This window comes from Lycorma delicatula, chromosome 3, assembly GCF_047948215.1.
Source record: "Lycorma delicatula isolate Av1 chromosome 3, ASM4794821v1, whole genome shotgun sequence".
Classification (NCBI taxonomy): Eukaryota; Metazoa; Arthropoda; class Insecta; order Hemiptera; family Fulgoridae; genus Lycorma; species Lycorma delicatula.
The window spans coordinates 20929700-20951968 of record NC_134457.1 but is presented as its reverse complement, the minus strand read 5'-3'; the positions used below and the strand labels follow the sequence as shown (position 1 = coordinate 20951968).

At 29.6% G+C, this 22269-nt stretch overlaps 1 protein-coding gene across 5 annotated transcripts in view; it reads right to left on the bottom strand.

Annotated features, from left to right (window-relative positions):
- LOC142321433 (rootletin-like) overlaps nucleotides 1-22269 on the bottom strand; it is a 29551-nt gene extending 7282 nt beyond the window's left edge. The window contains exons 1-7 of one of the 5 annotated variants that reach the window (XR_012755631.1): nucleotides 22056-22268; nucleotides 21287-21452; nucleotides 20740-20949; nucleotides 19701-19853; nucleotides 17909-18099; nucleotides 5364-5531; nucleotides 964-1196 (exon numbers count right to left, since the gene is read on the bottom strand). Coding sequence is in view for 3 of the 5 variants with exons in the window: in XM_075359504.1 (XP_075215619.1) it covers nucleotides 1181-1196; nucleotides 17909-18099; nucleotides 19701-19853; nucleotides 20740-20949; nucleotides 21287-21439 (723 nt within the window). In the remaining 2 variants the exon portion in view is untranslated. Of the gene's footprint in view, nucleotides 1-963; nucleotides 1197-5363; nucleotides 5532-17908; nucleotides 18100-19700; nucleotides 19854-20739; nucleotides 20950-21286; nucleotides 21453-22055 lie in introns of those variants that run through there. The other 4 variants (XR_012755630.1, XM_075359504.1, XM_075359503.1 and 1 more) reach the window with 4 other exon arrangements.

Sequence of the window (22269 nt, the reverse complement as noted above, 5' to 3'; positions counted from 1 at the left end):
CAGGTTGGAATAAGTTCCATGTTGGTGAAAGTAAATCCGCCGTTCTGTGCAGGAAGTCTATAGTTAGTGTCTTTGTACGGCAAGCCTCTGACACGCATCATGTCGTTGTTAAGCTTGCTGTGGATGGTTTCGACCTAGTTGTGGTTAGTTCGTACTTTCAGAACAGAGATCCCACTGATTTACATTTGGAAAGATGGGATAGAATTATCAGGCTGATAGCGGATCGTCCTATTCTTATAGGAGTTGATGCGAACGCCAAATCGCTTCTTTGGCACAGTGGGATCACAGATGACGGCGGTGAACTGCTAGAAGGCTTCATCGCGCAGCACCGTTTTGAGGTGTTCAATATCGCCGGCGAGTTGGCTACCTTCGCCGGCGCGGTGGGATTGCGGATGACCTTCCTTGGTACCAACATTGATGTTACCATAGGCAAGGATATCCCTGGTAGGATTCAGAACTGATCTGTAGTCGATGATTCCGAAAGCGACCATCGGCTCATAGTTTTTGATTGGATAGATGGGCTGCGCGATGTCTTTAGGGCGGACGCCCCTGTTCAGCAGGGGCGTTTCTTGCACAGGCGGGCGGATTGGCACAAGTTCTCTAACATTCTTGCGGCCAGGATGTGGATGTTCACTTACCCTGGACGAGGTCCCTCTAGATAACCTGGCAGAGAATTTCTCTTCTGCGGTGGTTGAAGCCGCAGAACTCTCAATCCCTCGGAGTACGGGTCGAGAGAGAGTAGCTGGTTGGTGGTCTCGGGACTTGACTGCGATAAAGCAGGCCGTGGGCCTGCTCATGGCCTGCTTTATCGCAGTGCATGGTTAAACTGTGTTTTAACCATGCAGGTGGTAAACATTTAACTTTTTTTTTCAGAACTGAAAAAATTTTATGAATTTACCCACTTTAGTGAAATTCAATTAAATTTATTAACAACTGCATTAAAAAGAAATCCATTGGTTATAAGATCAATAAACTAAATAGTTTTATTACTTAAAAACTTGAACAAATGAAATGAAATATATGGATATAACAATATAGAAGCGATTAATACGAGCGTTTGTTTCATTTGCTTGTTCTAAACGCTGTCTCACTCTAGTCAGTTCATCATTAAGTCCTTCCTTCTTACGAGCTAACACAGATAATTGATTGCTAAGATCACCTCGTTCTCTTACAACTTGACTCAGTTCCAGTTCCAGCTGAAATAACATTATATAATCAGATGTACATAAACACTTATTGCTGTGTGTGAAGAATAATATATAATGATTTAATATTTGCTTTTATCTAATATTTTTCAACATTACATACATAAAATGACTATTGGTTTGTGTATTTCTACTGTCACTGCTCCTTTCAGTTGTCTATTGGGCCATGTAGCACAGAAAATTTTGCAACCTTTCATAAAACTAAACCACATGAGTACATATACTTAGTAAATACTATGCCAGAAAATAGTGCAATGTATTCTTGATGGGTATATGTAACTGCTACTAGTTACTCTAAAAATATCTATGTATTGTTATTCAAATTTTATCTAATATAACAGAGATAAAATATTATTATCTTTAAATTTAAAAATTTGACAATAGTCTTAATAAAACTTACATTACTGATTAAGCAATGGTTGCTGTTAAAGTGCTCATAAGGAAAATATGAAGTGTATTTTTAAAGTAAGATCCACTTTGAATTTGCCGCCTGTGTATGAAATGTAACAGATTGTGCTTGCATAACTCAGTTATTTTGATCAATAGTCAGCTGTTAGCAACAATAGTTTAGTTATTTTATTGTTAATTATTTATATTGATATGATTCGTGAGGCCCACCAAGTGTGAAGAATGTGGAGTAATCTGAATTTTGCTGGAAAACAAGCTGAGACTGAAATTCACAGACAAATTTGTGATGTTTACAGTCAAAATATTATGACTTGACTATCTTATTAAGGTAAGACAGTGGTGCTGTTCAATTCGAGAAGAGCAAATTAATGTTCATGATGAAGAACATAGTGGCCAGCTAATGGTGATAATGGATGATTCGATTGAAAAAGTTGAAGAAAAAATTTGATCCGACGCTTTACTGTTGTCACAGCTGTCTTCGATGTTTTGCAATCTTTGATCTATGAAGTTTTGGGATAAAAAAATTGTGTGCCAGGTGGGTGCCAAAGAAGTTAACTGATATATACAAGAAAAACATCTTGCTGCAGCACATGAATTTTTGTGGTATTATGAAAATGAAGATGATGAATTGTTGGTTCACCTTGTTACCAAAAATGAAACCTATCTTTCTTATTTGAATAACAAGACAAAGGAGCAGTCAATATGATGGCTGCATTCATCGTTTCCTACACTGAAGAAGCTGAAACAAGGACATTCGGTAAAGAAGCTTATGAAAAAAAGTCTTCTTTATCGAATGTAATGATCTTATAATTACTGTGAATACCGGTACGTATTACAAAACATTAAAAAATCTTAGAAGATGTATAAAAAACAAAAAATCTAAAGACACTGCAAATTTTTCAATTAACCTATCCAAATAAAGAGTTAACCAATTTTAAAAATTGATAAAGAAACATCATATAAATCAAATTAGATGAAAAATAATAATATTATTGATGTTAAAAACAATTGCTGACTGATTACTTACAAAGAATCTTTTTATTTTTGTAAATTACCCAAAATGAGACTACCTCTGAAATCACAACTTTTAAAATGGCTGTTTGATGTATCTAAAAATTCCCTCAATCAAAGCATCTGAACAATGATTAAAGGCAAATCAAAGTCACAAAACCTATTTGGATAAATGATTTTTGTACTTTTTATTCATTATTTGTGATACTGATAAAATACAGTGATACTAACAATTCACTAAAAGTAGTGGATACTATATTCAAACTAATAAATAGATAATTATATAAAATCACAAAATGTCACCAATTCACTGGCTTTTCACATATACTTTTCAGTATTTCCTAAATATCTGGACTGAAAAATTGAAATTTAATTTTTTAAATTGGATTAATGTAAAAATGTTACACAATTTATAATTCAACTTTATAGACAGAACCATAGATTCTAAGAAACCATTAACAAATCAACTAAGTGCAGCATAGTAGCACATTACCATTCAGATTCAATGACAATGAACAGCAAGACACATATGGAGGTGTGATATTTTACTGATTGATTCTTCAGGTGGGCAAAACCTAGCATGGTGGATGGCATAAGTTATCTCCAAAAATTAAGATACTACAAGAATTATCATGTAACCATTTCTAAAGAATGACCGGGAAAAAAAGTCTCCAAACTGCTTTTAAAAATAGGATGGGCACTTGAAGAATTAGGTAGCAATCACTAGTCTAAAAAATTTGTATGAGATGGTGAAGTAATTAGAGGTTGATTTATAGTTTATCCAAACCTTGGGAATCTGAGAACATTCTAAAAACTAAAAGTGACCATAGAAAGAGACAACTTCACTAGAGAAGGCAGATAAGTACATTTTTACTAATTTGCTGATATACGAATGGAGGACATGCTGCTGCTAGAGGTTGAGGATACAGTACACTATCTTGAAGAGATTCTCTTCATGCTCAACCTTCCAAGCATTCCTCTAAATAACCTCATTTCCTTAGGGTATCTCAGCTCCTAGTTAAGGAATGTTTTGTGATTGCAACTAACAAGGTACAGGGAGATTCTCTGAGGAAGGAGAGCATAGAATTGATGGATGATAGTTTTTCTCAAGGCCCATTACTGATCTTCTATGTGATTTGTTCCAGAATAAGACCTTTTGGTTGTCTGATATGCCTGCAAGAGAACAGACTAACAGCCATCACAGTTTTAAGAAGCTTTTCTCTGGAAAAATAAAGTAAGAAATTTGTGCATTTTTATTTTTGACAGTTAGTGAAGAAAACTATAAACTTTTGAAACAAACCAGATTTTATAATAAAACATAATTTAGATTAAAACATTTTCAATTATTTTGAGTCAGTGAAGACAGTTGGAAAGCTGTGATTAAGAATGTTTTGAAGAAGTTAATAGAAATGTTTTTAAAAAAATGTTGGTTCAGTTTGTTATTTCAATTAGAAAGATTACAAAGATAGGATTGCTTTATATTTTTATTAGAAATATTGTTTTAATTTAAATCAATTTCAAACTGATGTAGTTTATAATTTTAATTTAATGAGATGTGCAGGCATCGACTGCTATGATCATTTAGCTCAAATGGAAATTTGTAGAATATGAAAAATGACATGCTTGACTGGGATTCAAACCCAGGATCTCAAGGTTTAAGACAGAGATAGCTACCACTCATGCCATGGAGGCTGGCATAAAAATTTATTATGACGGAATAAAATTATTAAAAAAAATAATAATTATTATTATTTTTAAGAATAAATATTAGTAAAATAAAATGGTATTTTCATTTAAGTAACTATTGTAATTCCTTTACTTCTTAAAAATGCTAAGCACACCTCATTTTAATGGAGCAAAAACTGTCTGTTAAAGATACCTTCTGTTAAATAAACTAGTAGAACTAAATCTGAGAGTTACATGCAGTAATGGCTAATTGCCACCTGGAATTTGTTTATTATTTTTTCCTTTCTCTTTTGTGATACAGCCATTTCAAAAAACTTTATAAAGATAGTAACTAAAATCCAATTGGCAAAAAAATTGTCAGTTTGTAAATCCAATCAAACACAGATATTTCACTCAAAATTAATATTTCATCAAAGCAATAATAAGTAGATAGTCAAATCCTGAATCCACGAAAAATATTAAGTTTCACTTTACAAATAAATAATGTGTTCTCTCAACACAATCATGAGAATTAATGCTATAATATATACAATTTAGCAAGGAAAAAAGCTTTTCCCATTCAGCCAGTATGTAACATTTGTTAATTGCTTTTGTTTTTAACAACAGAATGCTCTTACACCTTTTACTACTCTTCAAATATCTTACTGCTCTTTTCTCATTTTAACGCAATGAATACCTAAAAGCAAAATAGCTCAATAATTTAATTATTGCCGTTCTTATGTGATTATTTTTCCATTATTTTATATTAAAACCTTTGAGTACCTCTTTATAATCCCTAAAATTTGGTTTTTGTTGTGTTTAGTTAATGATTTAAATCATATGATATCACTGTTTTGAAAATAATATCTACAAGGTGTCAAGAAAAGCATCACAAAATTTTAAAAATTCAAAAAGAAAATCCTGTGGTGAATATTATTTTCAACAGCACTGCTTGAAAGAATAAATAAAAGTAGATACATGCATTTCTGTCTTTTTAAACAGTGAGAAATCAATGAAAATTTTAAGCAATAAAAATTATAAAATCTATGCAATTAATATATAATATACACTTACTTTTTCTTTTTCAATTTCAAGAAATTTGCATTTTTCATGGAGAGACATCTTTTCAGAATCAAGATCAAGTCTCATCTGTTCAACTTGAAGCAATTCCTTTCGTAAAGAGCTGAGGTCATTTGCTTGATCAGACACTTGACTTTGCAGACCTGACTTCTCCTCCTCCAACTGTAAAAATTATAAAAGTTATATGTTTGAACAATATATAATTATTATTTTTTAGTGGTTATGGCCAGTATCTGTATCCATGTCTGACTTCTGTTACATTTTACATTTCTAGCCAGAGATTTAAAATGGATTTTACAATCCATTTTCTGGCAAATAATTAGGTAATCCATCTAACACCACTTTTTATTTTTTCACTTCATTCACATGTTATCTTCTTATAATTTTAAAGGCATTTTTGGTGCTATTCATATTATATACAGAGATCTGAAGGCCTACAACCTCTTTAGCATTTGAGTCCCAGTTATTCCCAGCCATTATTAAATATTCTCCACTTTTATATATTTGATTAGATTGTTTGTTTATCTTCTCAAATGTATTTTCTGTTTCATAATTTTCTTTTAAATAAGTAGGCATATAAACCTGTAGTATTTTGGTTAACTAGGATTTTGAATTAATCCTGAATTAAATATTTCTGTGTTGTTTATAACATTCCCCGCTGGTCTACCTTGTTATTCCTCTGACTACATTATCTGATTTCATGTCAATAAACCTCACATTATCTGATCAAAATTTCAGGAAATGAGGAAACCATTAATTACCATGAGTCTGAAGAGTCTATCAGAACAAACCTGAATAAAGCCAGCTTAACTAAGCTAAATTAATAAAGCGTAAACAATGTTCTGATGATAAGTTAAAAAGGAAAAAATTATCAAAAAAGATCTGTGACAATACAAATGACTCAGTGCAATGAAAAAACAAGAAAATGAGTTATATTAATTAATAAATACATTAAATTAATAAATGAAGCACACTGTCTTAATGAGATACATTAAAACTTTTTGAAAAACAAATTTTAAGTTTGCTTTTTAAATATATTTTTTTTTTTTTTTTTTTTTTTTTTTTGTCTTCAGTCATTTGACTGGTTTGATGCAGCTCTCCAAGATTCCCTATCCTAATTCCCTATACCTAAGATTCCCTATATTTAAATATATGGAAAATACAAATATACAGTATATAAGTTCTACTCTGTATATAGTAGAATCTTTAACTGCCATAAATTCTTTAGAAAAAACAGCCTTCCTTGTTTAAAGTTTCTTCTTTGCATCCATTATATAAAACAATGGCAACAATAATACGTTTGTATGGTAATGACACTCGGATATTAAGAGAGATAAATGTAAAGTACTAGTTCATGAAATAAAGTTTTTTCATTTGACAAAAGAGAGGGTCAACTCAACTACAGCAATATATAATGAAAATATTAAGAATTTAGAATTAAAGAATATTACAACTCAGATAACCAGACAGATATCTTAATCATAAAAGGAAGAAAATAAGAGACAAATACAAATGTGTGCTCTTCAAGAAAGTGGGTTAGGCAATTAAAATATTTTTCCAAAAATATTTAAAAAATTAAATATTAATTAAAATATTTTCCATAAATCATAAAATAGAATTAAAAGACACCATTTATGTTATAGGTTATTGATTAAATTTCACACAGATTCTATAATTGTACAGGAATTCATGAAAGTTCCAAAATGAGAGAATCAGAATATTAGTTTGAACATAAACTCTTCATATACAAATTAAGAAAGTTAACAAATATCAAGAGTGTTGATAGCAAATATAAATAATGTAAGTAATTTTAAAAAGCTAATGTCAGTAATTTAACATTATTACTCATAATAGATAGTCCACAAATGATTTATCATTAAAGAATAACCAGGATTCAGAATTCTACTTAGTGCAATTTCCATGATTTTTTTCTGTCAGCTACTCAGTATCTTACAACATGGATTCATGAAATTATATAATTTGAGCATTTTTGGAAAAATATTTTAATTACCTAAATCATTTTCTTGAGGAGCATAAATAATTTTGTATTTATCTTTAAATTTCTTTCTTTTAAGAGTTAGATGTCTGTCTGGTTATCTGCACTGTATATCTGCTATCTGTATTGTAATGCATGTAGTGGAAGGTAATACTATTTAACATATATGAAAAGAGATGACTCAAGATACACTGAAGTTTTATATCATTCTATAAAATATTTTGTTAATGAAAAATGGTTATGAATATGGTCCTGGGAATAGTGTGAACTGTACCCTTTCATGATATTGCCTAACTCCTGGAATCTCACAGGAAGTTGTACCTTAAAAATTAAAGTATGTAAGTGGTCAAAGCCATGATTAAAATATTCATTACCACAGTTAAATAATACTGAATGCAGTTTCTGCAGATGTGCAGGTTAGCAATTACATTACTGCAGTAAGCATATTTTGCTATTGATCTTAGTATTCTATGTCCAAAAATAAATCAAGTTAACAAAAAAAAAACAGTAATAAATAAAATGACTTTGTTACAAGAATTACCTTTTTTATCTAATCATATAACTTTCGTTTTTCATTTTCAAGACTTGGAGATTCAGATTCAGCCTTTTTGATTCAGATTCAGAAGTTGCAGATTCAGCCTTTGCTAGAGTTTCTCATGTACGTCAAATCTCTCCAGCAGCACTCGTATCAATTCAAGCTCTAATTCTCCTTTATAATAAAGAGAGAATGAAACATATTTTGTTAATAAAATATATAATACACATTAAAATATATCGATAATGAACATCGACACTGGGCACCAAATGGCAGATGCACTACTTTTTTAAACTTGGTGTTCAAGTTGATTTCAAATGTGCTTTCAACTCTGACTAAATTTACATACTGAACTGTACTATAATCTGACTAACAAAGTAAAATGCTTGAGTTTAGGCTACTTTAATTTTACAATCAACAGTAACAAATCACATGTTTTACATCAAATTAAAGCTCCTTCTGTTTTTTATAATAATTGCCATGAATTTATTAAACAGCAAGAAATATATCATTTACACTTAAAAGATAATTTTAATACATATATTATACATTTAAAAATGTATACATGCAAAAAAAAATATATAAATAAATGTAATGAAAAATAAATAGAAACATTACAAAGAAATTAAAAATGCTTTATGGAGAAACTGTTGGTTATAAAATGTTGGATATCATAATACCTTTATCAATGGAAAATGATTGTCCTTTTTTCATGAATAGGCTGCTCTGTCTCATGTACTGAGCAACTGATTCAATTTTTTTTTGAACTTGATTGAACTACTACTTTCATTTTTATTTCAGCCACCTGTTCAAGTCTATAAAGATTGCTCCATAAATTTGTTTAAAAACTGTTTATTATACTTAAATACTATTTTGATATGATTATTGGAGATGAAAATATCACGTTTTTAAATCTCTTATCACAGATCTAGATACTGAAAAACCCTGAAATGTGGTAAATGTAAAGGTAAAAATTCCTACTTTAATAAAAATTAACTATACATTTTATAGAATTTCGTAAAGTTTTACAGCTTAGAAGCCATGCACAAAAATGACATAAAAATGTGCTTTTTCTGTGTTTTTCTTTAAGTATTAACTCATACATTTATTGCTTTTTAAATAACCTTTTAATAAAATAAGTTTCAATCTTCTACACAGCACTAAAACATACACAAACAAAACATAGATATCCATCATGATTAATTATATTTTTGAACTATTTATTAGCTTTTTTCAATATTTAAAAAATTGTAATTGATAACTACTAGTTACAACATAATAGCTCCAAATCAGTTACTTTTTTCATTAGCCATATTACACTAAGCCTTAAAGTACAAATTTTATTTCAAAAAAGAAGTGCATGAATGCTGCATGAAAATATTTAAATATAAATTTATAAAAATATTCAACTTTACTTTCCATGTTAAAAAAAAATAAATAAATAACATAAACCTGAATTGCCTGCTTAAATTGATTTTATGTAGGGACTAGGAAAAGATTTTTAAACAATTAAGGAGGAGTTTATGAGAAGTAGCTAAACATGTACTTGAAGAGCTGGTGAGACCTAATTTCACCATTCATATTTCAAAGTAGATTTAAATTTGGAGAATATGTAATACACAAAGTATAGTAACAAAGAAGTTCAGTATACTATAAAATATAATTAATATAATTCAGTGTAACCAGATAATGGAATGTGCCTTGCATAAGGGTAGAGAGAAAGAAAAATCTCATGTTTGGAAAAGGATCGCAAAAAAACCAACTAACTGGCTTGCTATGACTTAATAAGGGATTTTTTATGGTGTAAAAAAATTATAATTTAACTAATTGGAATGAGAAGAGTTTATTAATTCGAGAAGTAGAGTCTCATATTGCCAAGATTTGAAACATGAATTTATTTTTTTAAAAACTCATAGCTAGGATTATTGTTGTTAAGAAGATGCTATTATCATTTTTATATAATCTGCGCATATTTTTAAATATCAGTATATGTGAATTTGCCAGATAACTAGATTTCTTGCAAGTAAGAAAATGTATAGCCATACCTACATGTGGAAGATACTTTAGAATTTTGCACTTATGTTTAATATAAGTACTTTTTTCTTTTTTTTCCACTTTTTAGCTTCTGAGAATCACCGTCAGGTATTACTTCAGAGGATGATATGTATGAGTGTAAGTGAAGTGTAGTCTTGTACAGTCTCAGTTTGACAATTTCTGAGATATGTGGTTAACTGAAACCCAACCACCAAAGAACACCGGTATCCACGATCTAGTATTCAAATCCATATAAAAGTAACTATTTTAGCCTAGCCTTTACTAGGATTTGAACGTTGGAACTCTTGAGTTTATGAACTACTGCTTTGTACAGTTACGTTCCAGTGGTACTAGTAATGAATATGAGCTTTGCTTTGTCGACTTGTAAGTGGGTATTTTTTTTTATCAGTTGTTTAACAATTTTTCTAACTAATTTACAAGTAGCTTTAAAACTAAATTGGCAGAAAAGTGTAGTTATGTACATGTAAGAACTTATATTAATCGAGAGTTCCAACGTTCAAATCCTAGTAAAGGCTAGGCTAAAATAGTTACTTTTATATGGATTTGAATACTAGATCGTGGATACCGGTGTTCTTTGGTGGTTGGGTTTCAGTTAACCACATATCTCAGAAATTGTCAAACTGAGACTGTACAAGACTACACTTCACTTACACTCATACATATCATCCTCTGAAGTAATACCTGACGGTGATTCTCAGAAGCTAAAAAGTGGAAAAAAAAGAAAAAAAGTACTTATATTAAACATAAGTGCAAAATTCTAAAGTATCTTCCACATGTAGGTATGGCTATACATTTTCTTACTTGCAAGAAATCTAGTTATCTGGCAAATTCACATATACTGATATTTAAAAATATGCGCAGATTATATAAAAATGATAATAGCATCTTCTTAACAACAATAATCCTAGCTATGAGTTTTTAAAAAAATAAATTCATGTTTCAAATCTTGGCAATATGAGACTCTACTTCTCGAATTAATAAACTCTTCTCATTCCAATTAGTTAAATTATAATTTTTTTACACCATAAAAAATCCCTTATTAAGTCATAGCAAGCCAGTTAGTTGGTTTTTTTGCGATCCTTTTCCAAACATGAGATTTTTCTTTCTCTCTACCCTTATGCAAGGCACATTCCATTATCTGGTTACACTGAATTATATTAATTATATTTTATAGTATACTGAACTTCTTTGTTACTATACTTTGTGTATTACATATTCTCCAAATTTAAATCTACTTTGAAATATGAATGGTGAAATTAGGTCTCACCAGCTCTTCAAGTACATGTTTAGCTACTTCTCATAAACTCCTCCTTAATTGTTTAAAAATCTTTTCCTAGTCCCTACATAAAATCAATTTAAGCAGGCAATTCAGGTTTATGTTATTTATTTATTTTTTTTTAACATGGAAAGTAAAGTTGAATATTTTTATAAATTTATATTTAAATATTTTCATGCAGCATTCATGCACTTCTTTTTTGAAATAAAATTTGTACTTTAAGGCTTAGTGTAATATGGCTAATGAAAAAAGTAACTGATTTGGAGCTATTATGTTGTAACTAGTAGTTATCAATTACAATTTTTTAAATATTGAAAAAAGCTAATAAATAGTTCAAAAATATAATTAATCATGATGGATATCTATGTTTTGTTTGTGTATGTTTTAGTGCTGTGTAGAAGATTGAAACTTATTTTATTAAAAGGTTATTTAAAAAGCAATAAATGTATGAGTTAATACTTAAAGAAAAACACAGAAAAAGCACATTTTTATGTCATTTTTGTGCATGGCTTCTAAGCTGTAAAACTTTACGAAATTCTATAAAATGTATAGTTAATTTTTATTAAAGTAGGAATTTTTACCTTTACATTTACCACATTTCAGGGTTTTTCAGTATCTAGATCTGTGATAAGAGATTTAAAAACGTGATATTTTCATCTCCAATAATCATATCAAAATAGTATTTAAGTATAATAAACAGTTTTTAAACAAATTTATGGAGCAATCTTTATAGACTTGAACAGGTGGCTGAAATAAAAATGAAAGTAGTAGTTCAATCAAGTTCAAAAAAAAATTGAATCAGTTGCTCAGTACATGAGACAGAGCAGCCTATTCATGAAAAAAGGACAATCATTTTCCATTGATAAAGGTATTATGATATCCAACATTTTATAACCAACAGTTTCTCCATAAAGCATTTTTAATTTCTTTGTAATGTTTCTATTTATTTTTCATTACATTTATTTATATATTTTTTTTTGCATGTATACATTTTTAAATGTATAATATATGTATTAAAATTATCTTTTAAGTGTAAATGATATATTTCTTGCTGTTTAATAAATTCATGGCAATTATTATAAAAAACAGAAGGAGCTTTAATTTGATGTAAAACATGTGATTTGTTACTGTTGATTGTAAAATTAAAGTAGCCTAAACTCAAGCATTTTACTTTGTTAGTCAGATTATAGTACAGTTCAGTATGTAAATTTAGTCAGAGTTGAAAGCACATTTGAAATCAACTTGAACACCAAGTTTAAAAAAGTAGTGCATCTGCCACTTGGTGCCCAGTGTCGATGTTCATTATCGATATATTTTAATGTGTATTATATATTTTATTAACAAAATATGTTTCATTCTCTCTTTATTATAAAGGAGAATTAGAGCTTGAATTGATACGAGTGCTGCTGGAGAGATTTGACGTACATGAGAAACTCTAGCAAAGGCTGAATCTGCAACTTCTGAATCTGAATCAAAAAGGCTGAATCTGAATCTCCAAGTCTTGAAAATGAAAAACGAAAGTTATATGATTAGATAAAAAAGGTAATTCTTGTAACAAAGTCATTTTATTTATTACTGTTTTTTTTTTGTTAACTTGATTTATTTTTGGACATAGAATACTAAGATCAATAGCAAAATATGCTTACTGCAGTAATGTAATTGCTAACCTGCACATCTGCAGAAACTGCATTCAGTATTATTTAACTGTGGTAATGAATATTTTAATCATGGCTTTGACCACTTACATACTTTAATTTTTAAGGTACAACTTCCTGTGAGATTCCAGGAGTTAGGCAATATCATGAAAGGGTACAGTTCACACTATTCCCAGGACCATATTCATAACCATTTTTCATTAACAAAATATTTTATAGAATGATATAAAACTTCAGTGTATCTTGAGTCATCTCTTTTCATATATGTTAAATAGTATTACCTTCCACTACATGCATTACAATACAGATAGCAGATATACAGTGCAGATAACCAGACAGACATCTAACTCTTAAAAGAAAGAAATTTAAAGATAAATACAAAATTATTTATGCTCCTCAAGAAAATGATTTAGGTAATTAAAATATTTTTCCAAAAATGCTCAAATTATATAATTTCATGAATCCATGTTGTAAGATACTGAGTAGCTGACAGAAAAAAATCATGGAAATTGCACTAAGTAGAATTCTGAATCCTGGTTATTCTTTAATGATAAATCATTTGTGGACTATCTATTATGAGTAATAATGTTAAATTACTGACATTAGCTTTTAAAAATTACTTACATTATTTATATTTGCTATCAACACTCTTGATATTTGTTAACTTTCTTAATTTGTATATGAAGAGTTTATGTTCAAACTAATATTCTGATTCTCTCATTTTGGAACTTTCATGAATTCCTGTACAATTATAGAATCTGTGTGAAATTTAATCAATAACCTATAACATAAATGGTGTCTTTTAATTCTATTTTATGATTTATGGAAAATATTTTAATTAATATTTAATTTTTTAAATATTTTTGGAAAAATATTTTAATTGCCTAACCCACTTTCTTGAAGAGCACACATTTGTATTTGTCTCTTATTTTCTTCCTTTTATGATTAAGATATCTGTCTGGTTATCTGAGTTGTAATATTCTTTAATTCTAAATTCTTAATATTTTCATTATATATTGCTGTAGTTGAGTTGACCCTCTCTTTTGTCAAATGAAAAAACTTTATTTCATGAACTAGTACTTTACATTTATCTCTCTTAATATCCGAGTGTCATTACCATACAAACGTATTATTGTTGCCATTGTTTTATATAATGGATGCAAAGAAGAAACTTTAAACAAGGAAGGCTGTTTTTTCTAAAGAATTTATGGCAGTTAAAGATTCTACTATATACAGAGTAGAACTTATATACTGTATATTTGTATTTTCCATATATTTAAAAAGCAAACTTAAAATTTGTTTTTCAAAAAGTTTTAATGTATCTCATTAAGACAGTGTGCTTCATTTATTAATTTAATGTATTTATTAATTAATATAACTCATTTTCTTGTTTTTTCATTGCACTGAGTCATTTGTATTGTCACAGATCTTTTTTGATAATTTTTTCCTTTTTAACTTATCATCAGAACATTGTTTACGCTTTATTAATTTAGCTTAGTTAAGCTGGCTTTATTCAGGTTTGTTCTGATAGACTCTTCAGACTCATGGTAATTAATGGTTTCCTCATTTCCTGAAATTTTGATCAGATAATGTGAGGTTTATTGACATGAAATCAGATAATGTAGTCAGAGGAATAACAAGGTAGACCAGCGGGGAATGTTATAAACAACACAGAAATATTTAATTCAGGATTAATTCAAAATCCTAGTTAACCAAAATACTACAGGTTTATATGCCTACTTATTTAAAAGAAAATTATGAAACAGAAAATACATTTGAGAAGATAAACAAACAATCTAATCAAATATATAAAAGTGGAGAATATTTAATAATGGCTGGGAATAACTGGGACTCAAATGCTAAAGAGGTTGTAGGCCTTCAGATCTCTGTATATAATATGAATAGCACCAAAAATGCCTTTAAAATTATAAGAAGATAACATGTGAATGAAGTGAAAAAATAAAAAGTGGTGTTAGATGGATTACCTAATTATTTGCCAGAAAATGGATTGTAAAATCCATTTTAAATCTCTGGCTAGAAATGTAAAATGTAACAGAAGTCAGACATGGATACAGATACTGGCCATAACCACTAAAAAATAATAATTATATATTGTTCAAACATATAACTTTTATAATTTTTACAGTTGGAGGAGGAGAAGTCAGGTCTGCAAAGTCAAGTGTCTGATCAAGCAAATGACCTCAGCTCTTTACGAAAGGAATTGCTTCAAGTTGAACAGATGAGACTTGATCTTGATTCTGAAAAGATGTCTCTCCATGAAAAATGCAAATTTCTTGAAATTGAAAAAGAAAAAGTAAGTGTATATTATATATTAATTGCATAGATTTTATAATTTTTATTGCTTAAAATTTTCATTGATTTCTCACTGTTTAAAAAGACAGAAATGCATGTATCTACTTTTATTTATTCTTTCAAGCAGTGCTGTTGAAAATAATATTCACCACAGGATTTTCTTTTTGAATTTTTAAAATTTTGTGATGCTTTTCTTGACACCTTGTAGATATTATTTTCAAAACAGTGATATCATATGATTTAAATCATTAACTAAACACAACAAAAACCAAATTTTAGGGATTATAAAGAGGTACTCAAAGGTTTTAATATAAAATAATGGAAAAATAATCACATAAGAACGGCAATAATTAAATTATTGAGCTATTTTGCTTTTAGGTATTCATTGCGTTAAAATGAGAAAAGAGCAGTAAGATATTTGAAGAGTAGTAAAAGGTGTAAGAGCATTCTGTTGTTAAAAACAAAAGCAATTAACAAATGTTACATACTGGCTGAATGGGAAAAGCTTTTTTCCTTGCTAAATTGTATATATTATAGCATTAATTCTCATGATTGTGTTGAGAGAACACATTATTTATTTGTAAAGTGAAACTTAATATTTTTCGTGGATTCAGGATTTGACTATCTACTTATTATTGCTTTGATGAAATATTAATTTTGAGTGAAATATCTGTGTTTGATTGGATTTACAAACTGACAATTTTTTTGCCAATTGGATTTTAGTTACTATCTTTATAAAGTTTTTTGAAATGGCTGTATCACAAAAGAGAAAGGAAAAAATAATAAACAAATTCCAGGTGGCAATTAGCCATTACTGCATGTAACTCTCAGATTTAGTTCTACTAGTTTATTTAACAGAAGGTATCTTTAACAGACAGTTTTTGCTCCATTAAAATGAGGTGTGCTTAGCATTTTTAAGAAGTAAAGGAATTACAATAGTTACTTAAATGAAAATACCATTTGGTCCAGTTGAAAAACCAACAACTTCGGGAGTTTAAAAAGGCTTCAACCAACCTTGTCAGCCAAAGATATGACGAATGACGATGAAGGTAGAAATATAATAGAGAAAGGTAAAATATCTAATGTGTGTTTTCATGTAGTTAGATATAAAGAGGAACATTCTCAGGAACAATCTTCCTGAGAATGTACAAGACTACACTTCATTTACATTCATACATATCCTCATTCATCCTTTGAAGTAATACCTTACAGTGGTTCTGAAGGCTAAGCAGAAAAAGAAATAAAGAGGAAGGTTTGCTAAAGTTTCCCCATTTATAATAAATAAGTGCATAGTGGCTCACCAAAATCCATCAAAAATGTTAGGAGTGGTGCCCTTCTAATTGAAGTAAATAAAGAGCAGAGTTAGAAGCTCCTAACTCTTCGGAAATATAGGAAAGGATGAAATGTTAATGGAGCCCCATAATTCACTGAATTCCAGCAAGGCAGTGATCTTCTGCTGTGACTTGGGTGATTTATTAGAAATATCTGAAGAGCTATCACTGCAGTCTGTTTCATCTATGCTGAGGATCATGAGAAAGGCAAATGGTGTTGATGTGCTATCATTTTCACTTATCTTAACCTTCTCGACTCCGCCTGAGCAAATAAGAATTGGCTACCTATCTGTCCATGTGCGATCGTATATACCAAACTCAAAATGCTGCTTTCAGTGTCAGGGTTTTGGTCACAACAACCATAGTTGCACAGGAACAAGTCTGGGTACATTATGGCTGTATAGGGCATGATGGTAGGACATGCGCTGAAGTAGAAAACTGTATTAATTGTAAAGGAATACAGAAGTATTTTTTATGGCCACAAAAATTATTCAATGTAATGTTAGTAGTCTCCATTCTTGCTGTGAGGATATTGAAATCCTAATAAAGGAAGAAAATCCTCTAATACTGTGTCTGCAAGAGACTCACCTCTGCCCTCAGGATGATGTGTCCTTTCGCAGATACGCCTACAAAAGATGTGATTGTCAGATGCATCCATTTGTGCTCACAGCAACTGCCAAATAATAGTGCACCACATCCTTATAGATTATATCTGTTATATGACATTGCATCAGAAGTTTAAATCACAAGCTTGGGGAGAAGCAGCAACCATGTCTTATCCTATTTCTAGATCAACTTTTCAGTTTGTGATAATATTAATATAATCTATGTATATATTTATGGATTTTCAGTAAAATAAACACTCCTCTATTATCTATAAGAGATAAAATCAAAGAAGTTTTATTATAATTTGTGGTAAAATGTTTTATGTAAAATGCATTTGAATTACATTAAATAATCCCGAAATATGTTGTTGTCCTGTCTAAATTGTATTATAGTGTAGTGTATTTATTTTATGAAGTATTTTGTATTGATTTAAACCAGACTTAAATAATCTTCATATGACCTGTCATGTCCATAGTGGAAAAATAGAATTCTTCTTTTTCTACTCACTCATCACAAATGAGATGTCTAAGAAAGACAATTACCTAAAATGATGTCAAGATATTCTGTTTTATACCTTCTTTCTTTTTCTGTTTAGCCTCCAGAATCACCATAAGTATTACTTCACAGAATGAATGAGGATGATATGTATGAATGTAAATGAAGCGTAGTCTTGTACAGTCTCAGGTTGACCATTCCTGAGATGTGTGGTTAACTGAAACCCAACCAACAAAAAACACTTGTATCCTCGATCTAGTATTCAAATGTTTTATACCTTGGAGGTACAGCTGGTGTCTGGCTGAGATGAACATGAGGTGAAGGTTGAGCAGAATCAGTATCACGATTCTCAGCATCCTGTAATACTGCATGAGCAATATCTCTTAAAGCACCTTGGAGCAATTCAACTTCCTCCTGAAGATGATTTATCTGCAAAACTCCAGATTCTGCTTGGTTACAGCGTTCTTCCTAAATAAAAAGTTATATATTTAAAATTCTGAACAAAACAATTAAAAATAATAGCACTTCAGTAACTGAAGACATCAATTCAGTAAACAAAAAAAATAGCCTTCAGCAACTTGAATAAAAATTAAAAAACCTTCTGTAACAAGAGATGAAAAAGAGAAGAGAACCACTGCTTGGAAACATGAATGATGGTCTTAAGTAGTTAATGTAATAAATATTAGTAATGATACTATAGTACATTTACAGTGTTTCACTTCACTAAATATTAATTGTCAATGATTTTTAATTGAATTTTATTTATTCATGAGTAAGCAAAATATATAAAAAGTAGGGGAATCTATGCAAACAATTCTTCTATTTCTGAATTTTAAACTTTTTTCATAGCTATTATTTATTCAATAATCTTTTATTTTTTATTTCAACAAATTAATTATACCTTTTTCTAATTACTTAATTTTCATATCTATTTCTAAAAATATTCTTTCAATTTACACAATAAATGTTTAATTCTATTTGAATTATACTACTTTAATTTAGTTAAAGAGCAGTGGGATAATATAAAGAGTCTGAAGATTAGCACAGCATTTAAAGTGCGGATGATTTTTTTCTGTTGGGTTGGCAATGCTTTCTGAAACACATGCTGTAGTAATCACATTCTATCAGTAGTGAGTTAGTCATGACAGTGAAATACATGATGAAGAAGTACATAAGTATTGTGAAAACATATTACACATACAGAGTGTTGTACTGAAACTGTCAACAGCGTATGTTGTCACAAGATGATAGCAGCATTTTAATGATCACAACTGGAAGCATTTTTATGGCCACATGGACTTTGGCTTGGATTTTGATGAGATGTCTTCAGCAGGGTGGCGACAAGTGTCATGCGACACAAAACCACTGAGTTGTTACAGCAGAAATTTCATGAATGGCTGATTTTACGCAACAGTGATCACAATTGGCCACCAAGGTCATGCAATCTTACATTGTCGGAATTTTACCTCTGGGGATTTGTAAAGTTCAAGGTTTTCAACAAATGCATTATGGAACTTAATGAAGAAATCAGACATGTTATCGCACCAATTGATCCACAAGTCTGTGAAAATGTGATTGAAAATGTAATTCTGTTAAACATTGCATTGGTGTCATATGAGATGTGGAGGACATTTGCTAGATATTATTTACCATATTTACTTGGGAGTGTTTACCCTTTCAAAATATGTCAAAACTTTGCCAATTCATGCGTAAATAGTTTGTAAATTTAAATCCTCTGTTATGTTTGAGATACCCTATACTTCAATAAGTCAATCAAATATCCATTTCTTTCTAAAAATTTTCTTCTGCATTTGTTCTACAAATCTAAAGGGCAATCTCATTCTTGCTGGATTGTACATTATGAAACAATACATATTTCAGATATTTTGTTCAGCGTCTTATTAAAATATTAATGGCTGAAATGCACTACTAATGTTTATACAGCAGACTGAAATAAATCAATCCTGCAAGTTATTATAATATTAATTTTTATCATTTCTAAAGATTAATCTTTACTAACTAAAAAAATATACAAATATACAAATAAAAAATATACAAATATACGAGACCAGGTTATGTAGATCCTTCATCAGCTGCTGAATTTTGTCTTCTTTCTGTCTTACTTGTGCAACAACTGTGTCATGTTCTGCACGTAAGTTAGTCAACTGTGATTTTAATTCTACATTTTCCTGAACAGTCTGAGACTTTTGCAGTTGTGCTTCCTGAAATATAAAACAACTCCACTTTATTTTATACCTTAACACACCAAAGTTAACTTAAGTTTAAACTGTAATAAACGTTTGCTGAAAATATGTAAACTATTGTTTCATATAAAAACAAACTTATCATATCACAATATACTTATTATTCCATTTTAAGAAGTAACAATAGAAGTAATGTAGAACAAAAATATTGTAACAATAGCTTTTATTATTATTATTATTCTTGAATAAAAATAATAATAAATCAATTCAAAGCAAATAGAAAATTGATTATTTTTTAACTAAGGGAGAGGGTTCCTGAAAGATTACAGAGAAATTAAATATATTTAAAAAAAACCCTACACACACATGCACACACACACACACACACACACACACACACACACACACACACACACACACACACACACACACACACACACACACACACACACACACACACACACACACACACACACACACACACACACACACACACACACACACACACACACACAAGAGGCCCATGTTCAAACTCATTCAAACATTTGAATTATATAAATATACAATAAAAACAACAAAATACACTTGCCACAACAAAACAACAAAAACCACTGGGACTCATATTCTATCATTTATAAGAAACGTTACATTACCTCATAAATTATGGGCTAACAAACAGCTCTCAGAGGTACATGGAAGAGTTGGTTAAAGGGAGGGATCTCAAAAAGAGGTTTAACTCTCATACTGCCTACCAAACAATACAATTTTGTGTAATTTACTTTATTTTTTGTGACAATTTCTAAAACTTTGTATATGTAATCAATAAGTAAAATCTATATCAGAATGTTCCGATCATTGTTCGCATATAAATCACATGCAAATTTACTTAAACATATTAAATTACCCCAGAGTAGGCAGATATTGCAGCTCTAGTCTGGATACCAGAACAAGCACTAGTCATATCACGAGCTGCTGCAGATATCTCTCCCTGCATTTTGTTACGGTCTCTCTGTGTTGCTGACTGCATTTCACAAAACATTCGCTTAACTGCTACAACATCTCTCCATAAATTTAAAAGACGATTATGTTCAGTTGTATAATATTCATTGAAATACTAGAACAAAAAATAAAAAGATTACTTACTGTACATTTACTACTTTTTCCTTTTTATTAGATTATTAAGTTATTTTATTCATAAAAATTTCAAAATATTATATTAATTTCAGTCATAATAGTTATGTGACAAAGAAATTCACCATACTGTGTACATTATATATCACAGCTTATTATTATTATTATTTTTAATATTAATTATTCATCATATAAGTTTGAAGCTTATTTGTGAGAGTGTGAGATGGAAAATTATTAGCATAATAAGTATGAAAAGCCTACAATAATAAAATAATAATAATAGTACAAAAACAATAATAATAATAATCTTATTAACAAACCTGTTCCTCTTCCTTCCACTCCTCTTCTTTGCACAGCATTTCCTCTCTCATTTGTTCCCAGTCATTAGTGAGCTTCTGCAGATCATTAGTGAGTGCTTCATTGGTTTGATGGGCTTCCTCCAGTTGTTCTCTGAGTGCTGAATTCACTTGCATAACTTTTTCACACCTAAAGAATAGTGAAACCATACTTCTTATAAATAGCGCAACTAATGCACTTACTATACTTCTATCTTATTAATAAACCTGAATCTCATGGAGGGAAGTAAGTGAAAGTGCATAAATCAGATTATTGAAACAGTAGTCAATAAGGATAAGATTCAAAGGTATTCCTTTGTCCATGATATAGTGAAATTCTTACTACTAACAACTTTCTTAGCAAACACTCTTTCGTAATGGAAAGTTTTATCCTGTAAAATTATGTTGGTTTATTTGAGTCAATTATGTTCCTGATTTTTATTTTTAGTATTAATTATGTTTTATTTCCTCTTATTACTGAACATTTTTGATAAAGATAGCCACAAATAAATCTCATTATTCTAAATATAACATTTTTTAGTAATGAATACTTATTAGAGAGAGAGAGAGAGTAATAGCTTTCTAGAAAGCACATCGCTCATCATGATATATCATTATTATTATTTACTTTATTTCTGATTACATATTTCATAGTTTACAATAATAATAGTTACATAAAACTAATATGAAAACCATCAATAGTTAATTATATAAGTATTAATAGAAAAATAGTTTAGATAACAAATTTTCTTACAATTAATAAATGCTATTATACTGAGCAAATGTAACACTCTTTTATGCATGTATTTTAATTCTGATGCCACAAACATAAACATGAACAAATGAAGTTCAAAAGAACTACTTTTCAGTTAAAAAGCAAAAATAAAAAATTGTGATAACTTAATATTCTCAAAGTTATTATGCACGTATTATTTAAAACCATAACTTAATAACAAAAATCAATTTTT